Source organism: Neoarius graeffei, chromosome 10 (genome assembly GCF_027579695.1).
Source record: "Neoarius graeffei isolate fNeoGra1 chromosome 10, fNeoGra1.pri, whole genome shotgun sequence".
NCBI lineage: Eukaryota > Metazoa > Chordata > Actinopteri > Siluriformes > Ariidae > Neoarius > Neoarius graeffei.
Window position 1 is genome coordinate 25,290,751 of NC_083578.1, and position 14,863 is coordinate 25,305,613.

At 38.7% G+C, this 14,863-nt stretch overlaps 1 protein-coding gene across 1 annotated transcript in view; it reads right to left on the reverse strand.

The window, feature by feature from the left end:
* si:ch73-236j9.2 (solute carrier family 35 member E2A) overlaps positions 1-14,863 on the reverse strand; it is a 105,204-nt gene that overhangs the window by 21,241 nt on the left and 69,100 nt on the right. Inside the window, exons 3-6 of the mRNA XM_060931616.1 lie at positions 10,979-11,114; positions 9,523-9,650; positions 5,405-5,525; positions 5,228-5,281 (exon numbers count right to left, since the gene is read on the reverse strand). Of these exons, the coding sequence (XP_060787599.1) occupies positions 5,228-5,281; positions 5,405-5,525; positions 9,523-9,650; positions 10,979-11,114 (439 nt within the window). The remainder of the gene's footprint in view (positions 1-5,227; positions 5,282-5,404; positions 5,526-9,522; positions 9,651-10,978; positions 11,115-14,863) is intronic.

The window sequence follows — 14,863 nt, forward strand, 5'->3', positions numbered from 1 at the left end:
CTGTTGTAAAGAGAAAAGGGGATGTCTCACAGTGGTAAACATGTCCTTGTCCCAACTTTTTTGAGATGTGTTGTTGTCATGAAATTTAAAATCACCTACTTTTTCTCTTTAAATGATACATTTTCTCAGTTTAAACATTTGATATGTCATCTATGTTCTATTCTGAATAAAATATGGAATTTTGAAACTTCCACATCATTGCATTCCGTTTTTATTTACAATTTGTACTTTGTCCCAACTTTTTTGGAATCGGGGTTGTATTCTAATTTTATTTACAAAATACAATTAAGTTGGTCAGTAAAACTATTGAAAATATTTTCTTTGTACTACTGTCAATTAAATAAAGATTCACACGAATAAACAAAATCAGTCTTTTGCTTTTATTGCATTTTGGAAAATATCCCAACTTTTCTGGAAATGGGGTTTGTATTTGAGAATATACGGCTGGTAGATTCAGCCTAAAAGGAATTGGGAAAATGAAAGCATATCTGATCAATATGTTCAAGACATTACACTGCCTGGCCAAAAAAAGTTTCACAGTAATATTTCGTTGGACTTTGAGTATGGCACGCCTTCACCATGGCACCGTTTCAACAACCTTATGCAACATCCACATTTATTTCCTTCCGGCATTACGTTAATTCTTCTCCGAGATCTTGTCTTGACAGGGTCAAATGACTCTGTAAAGTCTTCCCCAGCACATCCCACAGACTTTTTATGGGGTTAAGGTCAGGACTCCGGTAGCTAATTCATGTGTGAAAATGATTCCTCACTATTTGAGCACTAATTTTATGCCCGTGCCATCAGGGAAGTAAAACATCTATTGATGGGATAACCTGGTCATTCAGTACATTCAGGTTATCAGCTGACTTCATTTTATTGCCACATAACGTTTCTGAGCTTCGACCTGACCAACTGAACCAACCACAGATCACAACACTGCCTCCAGAGGCTTGTACAATGGCCACTATGCATGATGGGTCCATTGATTCATGTGCTTCCCTTCTTACCCTGACGCGTCCGTCACTCAGAAATAGAGTAAATCTGGACTCATCAGACTGCATGACCTTTTTCCATTGTCCAATCTTTATGCTCCTTAGCAAACTGAAGCCTCACTAACAAGTTGTTTGATTGTGGAGACACAGCTCTTTAGTCCCAATCCTGCGAGTTCTCGTTGCATCGTGAGTGTGGAAATGCTCTTAATTTCACTATTAAACAAACAAACATCGTCGTGAGCTCTACTGTCGATTTTTCATGATTCGACTTCACCAAGCATTTAAGTGCTCTCCAGTCAGTCAAGCTTTTTTTCTTACCACGTTTCTTCCGCAAACTTGACAGTTCACCACTATCCTTCCAGCTTTTAATAATGTGTCGGACAGTTCTTAACTCAATTCCAGTCATTTCACCAATCTCCTTAGTTGTTTTCTTTGCTTGATCATCATCTTCTTTCGTTTGTTCCCGTTAGGGGTCGCCACAGCAGATCTATTCTGCATATCTGATTTGGCATAGGTTTTACACCGGGTGGCCTTCCTGACACAGCCCTCCCCAATCTATCCGGGCTTGGGACTGGCACCAAGTAAGCACTGGCTTGTGCAAGCCCAGTGGCTGGGTATTTTACCCAACCTGCATGTCTGATGCAGGCCAGTAATTAGACCCTTCTGAAACACAGTAACTTCTTTTCCATGACTACAGAATACATTTTCCTTCATGATTTTTAAAGAAATGAGAACTCACTGCATCAGTTAGGGTTAAAAGGATTGTTACTAGCTGAAATGTACATCACTGTTGTACTTATCCAACGAAAGGCTCTTAATTATTTACCTATTTAAATTCAAACCGCACCTTATTTGGCCAGGCAGCGTGTATTATTTAGACACGTCACTGTGAATGAATGTGCTAGTCATCTTTGTTTGCTTCATTTTGATTTACACTTCTGTAAAACTAGGTGTATCCTCATATGGCACAGAGTTATGGAAGAAGAAAAAAATTTACAACAGGGCATACCGTTCTCGGAAAATAATCAAAAGGCTGGAAGTGTGACATGGCCCAAAACAAAACAGAATTACTGTTACCACCCTAAGGTTCATTATTTTACTGTAACAGCACATCCTGAAGTGTTTTGATGGAAGAGCAATAAAGCACTTTGAAAACAATTGCAATTTTATCCATATACAGTTACATTTATTGTTGTGGAATGTTCATAATACTCTCTCTCTCCCACACACACACAGGAATGTCTTCTCACCTGAAGGCTGAAAACCTAAAAGAATAGCTACCTACCTCTAACTATTACTTTTTCTGATACTGTAAACTCCTTCCCAAAGCGTAAAATAAATTCCTCCTTACAGAAATAATCAAAAAGCAACAATTCTAAATTTCTTTGTTAAATAATTTAGATTTTCCAATTTAAAATATAATAAATTATTTCCTTATCCAGAACTGTTAGCCGTGTGTGTGTGTGTGTGTGTGTGTGTGTGTGTGTGAGTGAGTGAGACAGAGAGAGATGGGAGACAGCATATCAACTACTGAAGGGGTTTATTTCTCAATAATGACTGGCTCGCTGTACAATTATCCCCCTTATTACAGGGTTATCTTTGAACGAAATCAATAATTTGACAAAATATTGATTTTAAATGATTACGCTGATTTAAGAATTACTTTATTGCTTCCATTAATGATGTGGTCCATAGCAATAATATCTATCTATCTATCTATCTATCTATCTATCTATCTATCATAATATATATATATATATATATATATATATATATATATATATATATATATATATATAAAATCTGTATAACATTCTGTATAACATTCCTATGGATGTGGTCCATAGCAATGTTATACAGAAATAACATACTGTAGAGTCCTGTAATCGAGTATTCAACAAAGCCACACTGACCACATTTCATATTTTGGGGTCAAAATTTTCAGTCTTTTTTGGTGAAAACCAAAATACTAAACAGGAAATGTGTGTTATTGTTGGAGAGTTCAAAACTAAACATGTAACGAGTCACCCAACTCATGATTCAATTCGAGTCATAATATTGGGCTCATGATTCGATTTTCCCATGATTTTTTTTTTCTGAAGAAATATTAAATGAAGCAAATTTTATGACCAAAAAAAGGTAAGATTTATCCATCATCAACTTCAATATATCTTTTGTTAAACTAAAAACGTTCCATTTTCTTAATAAATAATAAAATGAGATTCTATTAACCAAATTATTCTTTGTATTAAAAATGAAAACGTGAGTAACAAATAGGACTTTTCCAAATGAACGTTTACGAACATTCGTACTCCCTCCATTTGTTTCTCTTTTCTTTAGCTTTTGGCAACCTGTAAAAAGACAGCTCCGATTTCTTGTTCAATCTATCTGTACAGTCAATCGCACGACAGCTCTTTCCCATTTTAGATTGTGTTTTTGCAGCATTAAAGCTGTGTTACTTCCACCTAGAGTGAAGTCAGCTGCATTCCCGTTATTGTACATTATGTCCTTTGCTGCCTAAAACAACGTAATTACAGCTAGGAAAAACCAAGAAATCACGCAGCCTGATAATGATCACGGTTCATTTTTTTATTTTGTAGATTTGAATCATCATAAATTTGTATTGTGATGCATTGTTGCACGATACATCATTACATGCTTATTCAAAACACCTGCGCAAATTATTCCAGATCATATTTCCAATAGCACATTTCCTGTCTTATTGGAGAGAAAAAGACTGCCTTTTGAGTGATAACTTGTACGAGTGTACTCCAATGGTATTGTGGGGTGCCTACGCAAAATGCGTAATAACTCCGAGACGATAATATTGTTAGATCATACTAGCCTTCGTACCACAGACACGATAACATATTAGAACGAGCATGCTCATATACACCTGTGGGTTGCCTTGCAGTTGTCAGTACTAACAGAGGTGCTGTTAGAGAAAATGAACACTTTCTGCCCAAATGGGTGAGAGATCAACAACAGTGTTTTGACTGTTAATTCCCATTAACTCTGACGTAGTGGCTCATTATTGTCATAATGGCAGGAGTCCCTGGCTGAAATTCCCACACAGCAGGGGCGATTCTAGCATCTGATCTTTGGGGGTGCTTAGCCCCCAGAGCTGACAGAGGCACCTGGCTTGAACGACAGTGTTTCCACGTTTATTCCGCATTTAGACTAGACTTAACTAGACAAGAAGACAAGACTTATGCAATGTTTTAACAGAAGCTGACCCAATAAACTATGATATCTACACATTTACGACCACTGACACAAATATTTACATTATATTTTTAACTAAACAAGACCTACTACTGCATTTGTAATGTTGGAGCTATTCATTTTGAACAGTGGTAATTGTTAATTAATGTGTTGTTGTGTATTGTGTAATAATAGTGTGTATTATTATGATTTTACATTAGTTTACATTAGTTTATATTTTTTGTTATATTTGTTATATTTTGGTCGTGTTCTTTTGATAGTCATTTGTTTAATTGTTTGCTTCGTGCATGTACGTTTCAGTGTCTGTTTTGATTAATTTGCTAATTATTATGATGTTATTTATGATAAATATATAAATATAAATATATAAATATATAAACGATAAGCAAACGTAAACGCTATGTTACATTAAATAAAATTGAGTAACACACGATGGTCTAGCACCGTAGCACTTGTACAGCTCTGCACAAAAGTATCTCGATATGGATGATAAATGTCGTTTTTATCATTCTGTTCATAGACCAGGGAACATCAATATTGCATTATGCATATTATTGTGTTGTGTTGTGTTTAACAACTGTAACTCCAGTCCGTACCTTCACATCTCGCTATGCCAGTAATACTCAGGTGCTATTCGAGTTCCTCATCGGCGTGGAATCCAGTTAAAAAAAAAAAACACCATGTCGTAGCAAGCGCTCGCGCGGACAGGCAACCCAATCAGAGGGGATGCAAGGAGGAGAGGCATTTTACTGCTCATAGAACTATCACGTAATAGGTGAATTCAAGAACACACACACGGCCGCGCACACATTCATTGCGCAGTGCGCAAGGGCACTTATTTCTGAAAATTACCTCCAAAAGCAGTGTTTTTGAGGGTGCTGAGCTAGGGGGTGCTGAGCTCGTTTTTGGGGGTGCTTGAGCACCCCCAAAAATAGGCTAAACACGCCCCTGCCACACAGCATGACAGTTTAGTACAGAACGCACCACTGAGAACTTCAAAGACTTACCTGAATTTATATTTGTCCCCACTTAGCAGCTTTTTCGAAAATACATTCTGTAAGCTACAATGCAAAACAGAAAACTCAAATCAGTGTTGATTTTTTGATGATCTTTAACATTAATGAGCACAAGATTCTGAAAGCAAGTCCTATAAACAATTTTTTTTTAAATTAACGAACGTGTACCAGTCCATGATGTTAGTGGAGAGAGCAGCGGAGAAGCCCAACATGTTGAAACTGATTTCAGTGGCTGTACAGAGAGCCAGACCGGCCATTACTGGGAACAGAGACAAGTTCACCCAAAAACCTGTAGATCAAACATACAACATGCAATTAATGGACCTCGAGTTCAAATGCATGGCATTTGCTACATTCCTGTAGAAAGCTCATTGCGTACGCCACCTATTGCCATGGTGGTTGGAGATCTTTTGAGATATTGTCATCTCTGACTCTCACTAAGCCTGTGTAAGCATGGCGAGAACATATCCATTCACAATAAAGAATGGAAAGAAAGAAAAAAAACCCCACACACTCAGGGTGTGCCATTATAGGAAAACAAATTACATCCGGGGTTGCGTGATGCAGCCAGAAATGAATGAGAGTTACCACCCATACAGTGGTGCTTGAAAGTTTGTGAACCCTTTAGAATTTTCTATATTTCTGCATAAATATGGCCAAAAACATCATCAGATTTTCACCCAAGTCCTAAAAGTAAATAAGGAGAACCCAGTTAAACAAATGAGACAAAAATATTATACTTGGTCATTTATTTATTGAGGAAAATGATCCAATATTACATATCTGTGAGTGGCAAAAGCATGTGAACCTTTGCTTTCAGTATCTGGTGTGACCCCCTTGTGCAGCAATAACTGCAGCTAAACGTTTGCGGTAACTGTTGATCAGTCCTGCACACCGGCTTGGAGGAATTTTAGCCCGTTCCTCCGTACAGAACAGCTTCAACTCTGGGATGTTGGTGGGTTTCCTCACAAACTGCTCGCTTCAGGTCCTTCCACAACATTTCCATTGGATTAAGGTCAGGACTCTGACTTGGCCATTCCAAAACATTAACTTTATTCTTCTTTAACCATTCTTTGGTAGAACAACTTGTGCGCTTAGGGTCGTTGTCTTGTTGCATGACCCACCTTCTCTTGAGATTCAGTTCATGGACAGATGTCCTGACATTTTCCTTTAGAATTTGCTGGTATAATTCAGAATTCATTGTTCCATCAGTGATGGCAAGCCGTCCTGGCCCAGATGCAGCAAAACAGGTCCAAACCATGATACTACCACCACCATGTTTCACAGATGGGATAAGGTTCTTATGCTGGAATGCAGTGTTTTCCTTTCTCCAAACATAACACTTCTCATTTAAACCAAAAAATTCTATTTTGGTCTCATCCGTCCACAAAACATTTTTCCAACAGCCTTCTGGCTTGTCCACGTGATCTTTAACAAACTGCATATGAGCAGCAATTTTCTTTTTGGAGAGCAGTGGCTTTCTCCTTGCAACCCTGCCCTGCACACCATTGTTGTTCAGTGTTCTCCTGATGGTGGACTCATGAACATTAACATTAGCCAATGTGAGAGAGGCCTTCAGCTGCTTAGAAGTTACCCTGGGGTCCTTTGTGACCTCGTCCACTATTACATGCCTTGCTCTTGGAATGATCTTTGTTGGCCGACCACTCCTGGGGAGGGTAACAATGATCTTGAATTTCTTCCATTTGTACACAATCTGTCTGACTGTGGATTGGTGGAGTCCAAACTCTTTAGAAATGGTTTTGTAACTTTTTCCAGCCTGATGAGCATCAACAATGCTTTTTCTGAGGTCCTCAGAAATCTCCTTTGTTCGTGCCATGATACACTTCCACAAACATGTTGTGAAGATCAGACTTTGATAGATCCCTGTTCTTTAAATAAAACAGGCTGCCCACTCACACCTGATTGTCATCCCATTGACTGAAAACACCTGACTCTAATTTCACCTTCAAATTAACTGCTAATCCTAGAGGTTCACATACTTTTGCCACTCACAGATATGTAATATTGGATCATTTTCCTCAATAAATAAATGACCAAGTATAATATTTTTGTCTCATTTGTTTAACTGGGTTCTCTTTATCTACTTTTAGGACTTGTGTGAAAATCTGATGATGTTTTGGGTCATATTTATACAGAAATATCGAAAATTCGAAAGGGTTTACAAACTTTCAAGCACCACTGCAAGTTTAACATTTTCTTATACAACCCCGATTTCAAAAAAGGCTGCAACGCTGTGTAAACTGTAAATAAAAACAGAATGCGACAATTTTCAAATCATGGAAACTATATTTCATTAAAAATAGTACAAAGACAACATATCAAATGCTGAAACAAATTTATTGTTTTTTGAAAAATATATACGCTCATTAAATGGGAGACAGGTCTGGACTGCAGGCAGGCCAGTTTAGCACCTGGACTCTTACTATGGAGCCATTCAGATTTAATATGTGCAGAAAGCAGTTTGGCATTGTTTTACTGAAAGAAGGAAGGCCTTTCCTGGAAAAGATTGTATCTAGATGGCAGCATATTGCTCTGAAACATGTATGTGTCATTCAGCATTAAATATACCTTCCCAGATGTACAAGCTACCCCTGTCATGTGCACTAATGCATCCTCATACCATCACAGATGCTGGCTTTTGAACTGTGCACTCATAACAAGCCGGATGGTCCCTCTCCTCTTTAGCCTGGAGGACGTGGTGTCCATGATTTCGAAAAATAATTTCTACTTTTGATTTCGTCAGACCTCGGGACAAATTTCCACTTCGCCTCAGTCCATTGTAAAAGAGCTCTGGCCCAGAGAAGGTGATGGTGTTTCTGGATATTGTTTATATCTGGTTTTAACTTGCATTTGTGGATGCAGTAATGAACTGTTTTCACATATGATGGTTTTCTGAAGTGTTCCTGAGCCCATACAGTGATTTTCACTACAGACATGTGTCTGCTTTTACTGCAGTGTCACCTGAGGGGCCGAAGATCACAGGCATCCAATGTCAGTTGTCGGCCTTGTCTCTTGCATGCAGAGATTTCTCCAGTCTCTCTGAATCTATCAATATTATGTACCATAGATGAGGTGATCCCTAAATTCTTTGCAATTTTACACTGAGGAATGTTATTCTTAAATTGTTGCACTGTTTGTCCACGCAGTCTTTCACAGAGCGGTGAACCCCTCCTTACCTTTACTTCTGAAACACTCCGCCTCTCTGGGATGCTCTTTTGATACCCAATCATGTGACTGACCTGTTGCCAATTAACCTAATTAGGTTTTTTTTTTTTTAAGCATGACAACTTTTTCGGTCTTTTGTTGCCCCGTCCCAACTTTTCTGAAATGTGTTACTGACATCAAATTCAAAATGAGCATACATTTAAAAAAAAAAAAAATAAAATTTCTCAGTTTCAACATTTGATATGCTGTCTTTGTATGACTTTCAATGAAATATAGGGTTTCCATGATTTGCAAATCTTCACATTCTGTTTTTATTTAGGTTTTACACAGCGCCCCAACTTTTTTGGAATTGGGGTTGTAAAATCACACCCTGAAGTGTTTTCTTCCTTTTATACCACAGGAGTCTACAACAGCAAATTACCATTTTTGTTATTCATCAATGGCAGCATACTTTTTAACCATTTAGAATTACATTCCATGTTTTGTAATGTTCTCAAGGCAAGTTGGTTCCTGGAATTATTTGCATTATAGCTCCCATCTCTCCTTCGAAAAACAAATACACAAAATTAGCTTTGTTGAGAGCTCCAGTTGAAATTAGCCGTTAAAATATTCTAGAAATTGTTCTGTCGAAGAGCTACAGAAGTTCTATTTACTCAAGGACGAACCTAGAAACCGAAGCAGAAATAACTGGTCACAAACAAACGTTTTGTTTATGAACATTAAAAGGGTTGATATTTCATCATCCTCTAATTCATACCATCCATTTCAGTGAACATTTAATTGCCCACCAAACGCTGGATATAGTCCAAGATTCTATAAAACCTGATACATACAGCCCCAGGGTGTGGGTCTGGTTTTTAGATCCTGAATTTGTCATCACATTAATCTCTAAATTCATCATGGACATATAAACAGTTAGTGCAAGGATGCAGCGCTGCACAATATCTCCATAAATCATTCACGTAGGCCTTATCAGAAGTGCTCATATGACCGATATGAAAGATGGCTGCAGGATGAAATGAATAAACAGTCAGTAAAATGTACTGTTCCATGTTAGGAGCATCGTGACTGATTTCAGAACAAAAAAATAATTATGTTACCTGTGTATTCCCCTAATATCAGCCTGGACATTATGACAGTGAAGATGGGTGCTGAGCTTTTGACTGTCTCAGCAAACGACACGGCTACGCTTTTCAGGCTAACCAGCCCCAACACCACAGTGGTGAACCTGACAGGAACGTAAAGAGAAAAAGATGAATGAATAAATAAATAATAAAAAATGAAAATCATATTCCACACAGTGTCACTAAACCTCGAGTCTGATTCCAGTCTCGAGTCCCCAGTGTTCAAGTCCAAGTCAAGTCCAAGTCATTTAAAAAAAACAAACAAACACGAGTCCACTACTGATCCGAGTCGAGTCCGAGAACAAAACTCCAACCACACCATTTGACGGTGGCTGTTTTAGCGCCATTAACATTAGTTTGTTCCTGAACATGGTGTATGAACAGGTGAATGTGCTTCTCTTTGTTTGAGTGTGAAGTATTCTGTCAGAGATAGCTGGGAGACGGCTGTAAGTGCAGAAGGTGTGTTTATTAATACAAGTGAAGACGGTAAACAATCCAGAACGGCAGGCAAAATCGCAAAACGGTGAAACAGGCAACGGGTCAAGCGAGGCACAAACAGGCTATCGTAGACTCGGCAGAACCAAAGACGAGAAACAGGAAATCAGGGCTCAGGAAACAAGGCTCGGTAATGTGTCAGCGATGCAACTCAATACTTCGCGAAGTAAGTGTGTTTTCACACTTTTTATACAGGTGTGCTGATTGCGCCTTAATCCTGTGCAGGTGCGAGTCATTTACGGTGCACGCGAGACAGGCTGCTTGGTGCACGCGCTGTCCGGAGCGCGCCCGAGAGTCTATATGATGTGTGCCAAGGCACACAGGTGTGACACTCTTGCACGAAATTAGTACAAAAATTCATGTCGATATAAATATCTTAGGCCAAATTATTATGGCATGTTACAAAAAAATAAAGAAAAAATTCCGAGTCCTCGTCTCTAATTTATGAGTCTGAATGCAGTGAATGCACGAGTCCAAGTCATCAGTGCTCGAGTCCAAGTCGAGTCACGAGTCCTTAAAATTAGGGCCCGAGTACTACAAGCCTGATTCCACAATTGACTATTCTAGGAAAGGTGTTAAATATGATGCTCGTTATCATCACAACAGGCCACAAACCGCTAATTTAACATATTGCCTTTCCCTTTATCACTGGATTTTACTCTTCACAGTAAAACTGAATGAGCTAATCTACGTTTTCATCAAATGTTTTGGACAACTGAATTGAACTTCAATTTGGAAGGTATATTAATCCATGCACATAAAGCCTCATAAGCAGAGCACTTAAATCCTGGACCTTCTAATTGCACCTCCTGCCACTCATCATAAAAGTTTCAAGGTCAACTGCTTGGTGATAAGGCTTCTCATAAAACTGATGGACAGGAAAAAAACAAACAACAACAACAACAACAAAAAACCCAGCAGCAGCAGCGAGACACACCTCATTAATCCCACGAACAGCATGATCATGAGAAAGTTGGGGGGGTATTCCGCACGAGATTTGTGCTGGTACAGGCAACAAGGCACAAACATCTTGACGCAGCCAATTACAGTGGTGGAGAGCATCTGTACAGCACCTGAAAGATAAAATGAGCTGGGAATCACACAAGGGACACGCACTAGACAATGTGACGTGGCTTTTGGCATGGTGCTAAAGAGCGTCTGTCGAAATTTACTGAACAACTGAACCGACAGGGAAAAGAAAGCAGGTTGACACAGATACTTCATTGATGAACGTTAATGTGTTCATAGATTAGTACCCTTAAACCCATAGGGAATGGGATAACAACAAGTAGCACTGGATATAGTCCACCATTTTGTGAAATCTGATACATACAACCCCATTTGTTTAAAGCTTGACATTAAAGCTGTGTTCACATATATACCGGTACGATAGTGGTATAACTGTATCGATACAAAGTATACCGGTACAGTTTAGTGCATCTGTCCACACTAGCGAGAAATGTTTGCGGTTTGCTTTCACGGTAGTTGAAATGCGCGTGCGCGAAATGTTTCCGTGGTTACCGAGTAACTTCCTTCCGAGAATATGGTGGATGAAACAACGCGTGTGTGCTTTTTGTTGTCAATGTACAGTCTGTATTTCTGGTGGTCATTTATTCAGTTGAATCGTATAAAACGCGCGAGGCAGTTGAGAAAGAAACAAAGAAAACGAATCTCCGTTCTTCACTATTTTATTCAGCGAAGACATCGATTGAGGTGTGTGACTTTGCGCATGATATTTGTATCGATACAGAGCCGCTTCATCTGTCCACACTACAGCGAAGCGCTACAGTACCGATACTGTACCGGTACGAAACCCATACATTTGTGGGTTTCGTACCGATACAGTTATACCGCTACAGTACCGGTATAGTTGCTAGTGTGGACAGGTGTTGCGGTACGAAAGTAGTATCGTATCGGTACAAAATCCCTAGTGTGGACAGGGTATTATTCACATCTAAATTGATCGTTTAGATAAAAAGCCAGGCAATGCTGGAGTGCTGCCAATAATAATAATAATAATATTATGAGATGAGAGTTTCCACAAACATGGCTCTTTATCCGATATAAAAGCTAAATATATATACTGTACTAAATGTTAAAAATCCTAAACACGAGAGTGGCGGCTACAATTATCGACACCTTAACAATCTTTTGGCCATTGCAAAAACAATTTTCTGACACAGGTTAAACATTATCGGTTCACTTGTTTACAAACATTAGAATTACTTCCGCGTTTACGGAAAGCACAGACATATTTATATAAAAGACATTTTGTACGAAATAAAAGTCTACATAAAACACATTTTAAATAAATCGCCATGTTTTGTTAACTTAATACCACACACCGATTATTATAATTTTTTTTAATATAATCATCTAGGTGTCGATAACTGTGGACAAAGGTGTCGATAATTGTGGAACGGTGTCACGTGATCTGATGCGCGAAGTAATCGGGAATCAACTCATTTTTTCCCCCCAGTGGAAGTTTGAGTAACTATTCATGCACAATTTACGCACTAAAAGTCTTTTCTACTTTCGCAACGGCCAAAACATCGTCAAGGTGTCGGTAATTGTCGCCGCCGCTCTACTGATTATAAACGAGTCGAACGATAAAGAAATTGAGCCATGCTGACAAACAAGTGTGAAGTAACGGCGCATGAGCAGACCGTGATTTGTAGGCAGTTTATTTGCAGTTTGCTCGGCCAATCAAAACGGTGTAAAAAATTAGTTCAACGATAAGGAATATTATACCGCAGCGCTGCCGAGTTCTCCAATCTGATTGGTCAGAATTTGTTTTCCGTTACAGCAGGTAATATTGGATAATAGTTCCAACTGCAATTTGAACAATACGTTTATATTAATATGCTCTTCTTCCTACTATGCTTTCTTTCCTGTAGTAAAAATGCGACGTAATCTCAGGCTAATAAGAAACAGATTTTTAAAAATGTCGCGTTATTTAATAAATGTCGATACGGTGACATTTGAGACTTTATTTAACATGATGCCTTGTCAGGAGGAAGTTTTCCGTCACTGGAAAAATCCTTGCACTTTTTTCTTAAATCGCATAACAAGCTGCATTTTTGGTCTTATAAGGGGGGGGGGGGACAAAAAAACAACAACAAAAAAACCCGGAGAGGCTGGTAAGGAAGTGGTTATAGCTGCTATAAGGTAAGTGATAACAGGAACTCGGCAGTCTCGTGGATGACTGCTGCTCATTAAAAAATTGCAATCTAAGTGCTATATAATTGTCATGAATGCAAGCTGAACAAAACAATTTGAGAGAAAAACAGCTCAACCTCAAAGGTTCCAACACCTTCTGGAAAATCAGGTTTGAGAATCCAACAGTGCTGTGGTGTAATGTCAAGAAATTACAAAAGACACGAGTGTTTCACTGGGAAATACCCCACTCGTATTTTTCATACCGGTTACATCCGGGACATATTTCTCATTGTGTCACTCGTGAAGAATTTGATGAATTCTTGAGATAAATTCGGGTACTTTTTGTTTGCGAATGTGTCGATAGAATAAAAACAGAAATCAGGCGTTGGCTTGAGGAGATGAAGTTTATCTTCTTGTGTTGAAAAACTCGCATTTTTCATCCAAAATACATTGTGGATCTGAGTGACGTATTTAAATAATATTGGCTGGCTTTTTTTCCATGGTATATCAGATATATTCCATTCAGCTAGCATGATATTGAACGAGTCGAAGACTCGTTCAATATCATGCTAGCTGAATGGAATATATCTGACACGCCATGAAAAAAAAGCCAGCCAATATTAATTATTATTATACATACACACTCTTCATATCAGCATTCTCGAACACCAATGCTAGCTTATCCACAAGTTGGCACTGTTAGCGCGACACTGAATTCACCTTCCAGATACTGTAGCATTCATCAGTAGCACAGGCTAACGACCGAGAAACTACAATTTCTGTCCCAAGACTCTTCTTCCATGCACGCTTGCGACAGCATATTATCACTCAGACTTAAGTATTCATTTCCCTACCTAATTTACTTAGTTCCTTTTAAACTCAACGTTGGAGCGACTTGGCAGCCAAAATTCTCTCAAAATCTTCCGCTTTTAACGAAGCAAACCTGGCGGCCATGTTTGTTTACAAACTGTCACAGTCACTCCCTAGCGTGGAAGTTTTACATCTCCGACGTGTCTCTTTTCCAGTTTTTCGATGTCTGTTGGTATGTTTTTCTCTTGTAAATATGCGTGAAGGATATCTAATGACATTTTCGTAGCTTTCCGGGTGTTCAGCGCGTCTTTAGTTTCAGTTTATTTACGGTATTTAGTGCTTAAACCTAGCACTGGATTAGCTTTTGTCGTTGGATCTTCGCATGAGCGCCGACGTGCGATGTCGTGTTGTCTTGACAACATGCAGCATTATAACAATATTGCACGCTCATTCTCCATTGGGGAGACTGGCATAATACATGGAAGATAAGGGATATGATAACGATATTGCATGCCATCAATGAATCCACTAGAAGGGAACAGAATACATGTTTTTATTCCATGGGAAAAGTGTCCTGTATGTATAATAATTCCTGATATTTCACTCCGATGACGTCACTCCCGGTGTTTTCCTGCTGACTGGATGTGCGTTGTCAAAATGGCGAACTGGTTCAAAATTAAAATTCTTTTGATTAACTTGCGTATTTTTTTCTTTCTTGTGGACGTGTCCGTATAATATCAAGAACATGACACGGTGCCGCGAAGATATGAAGTTTATCTTCTCTTGTTGAAAAATCTATCACTTGCTCACTTCGCTCACTCTTGATACGTCCATTCACCATTCGAAGATAAAC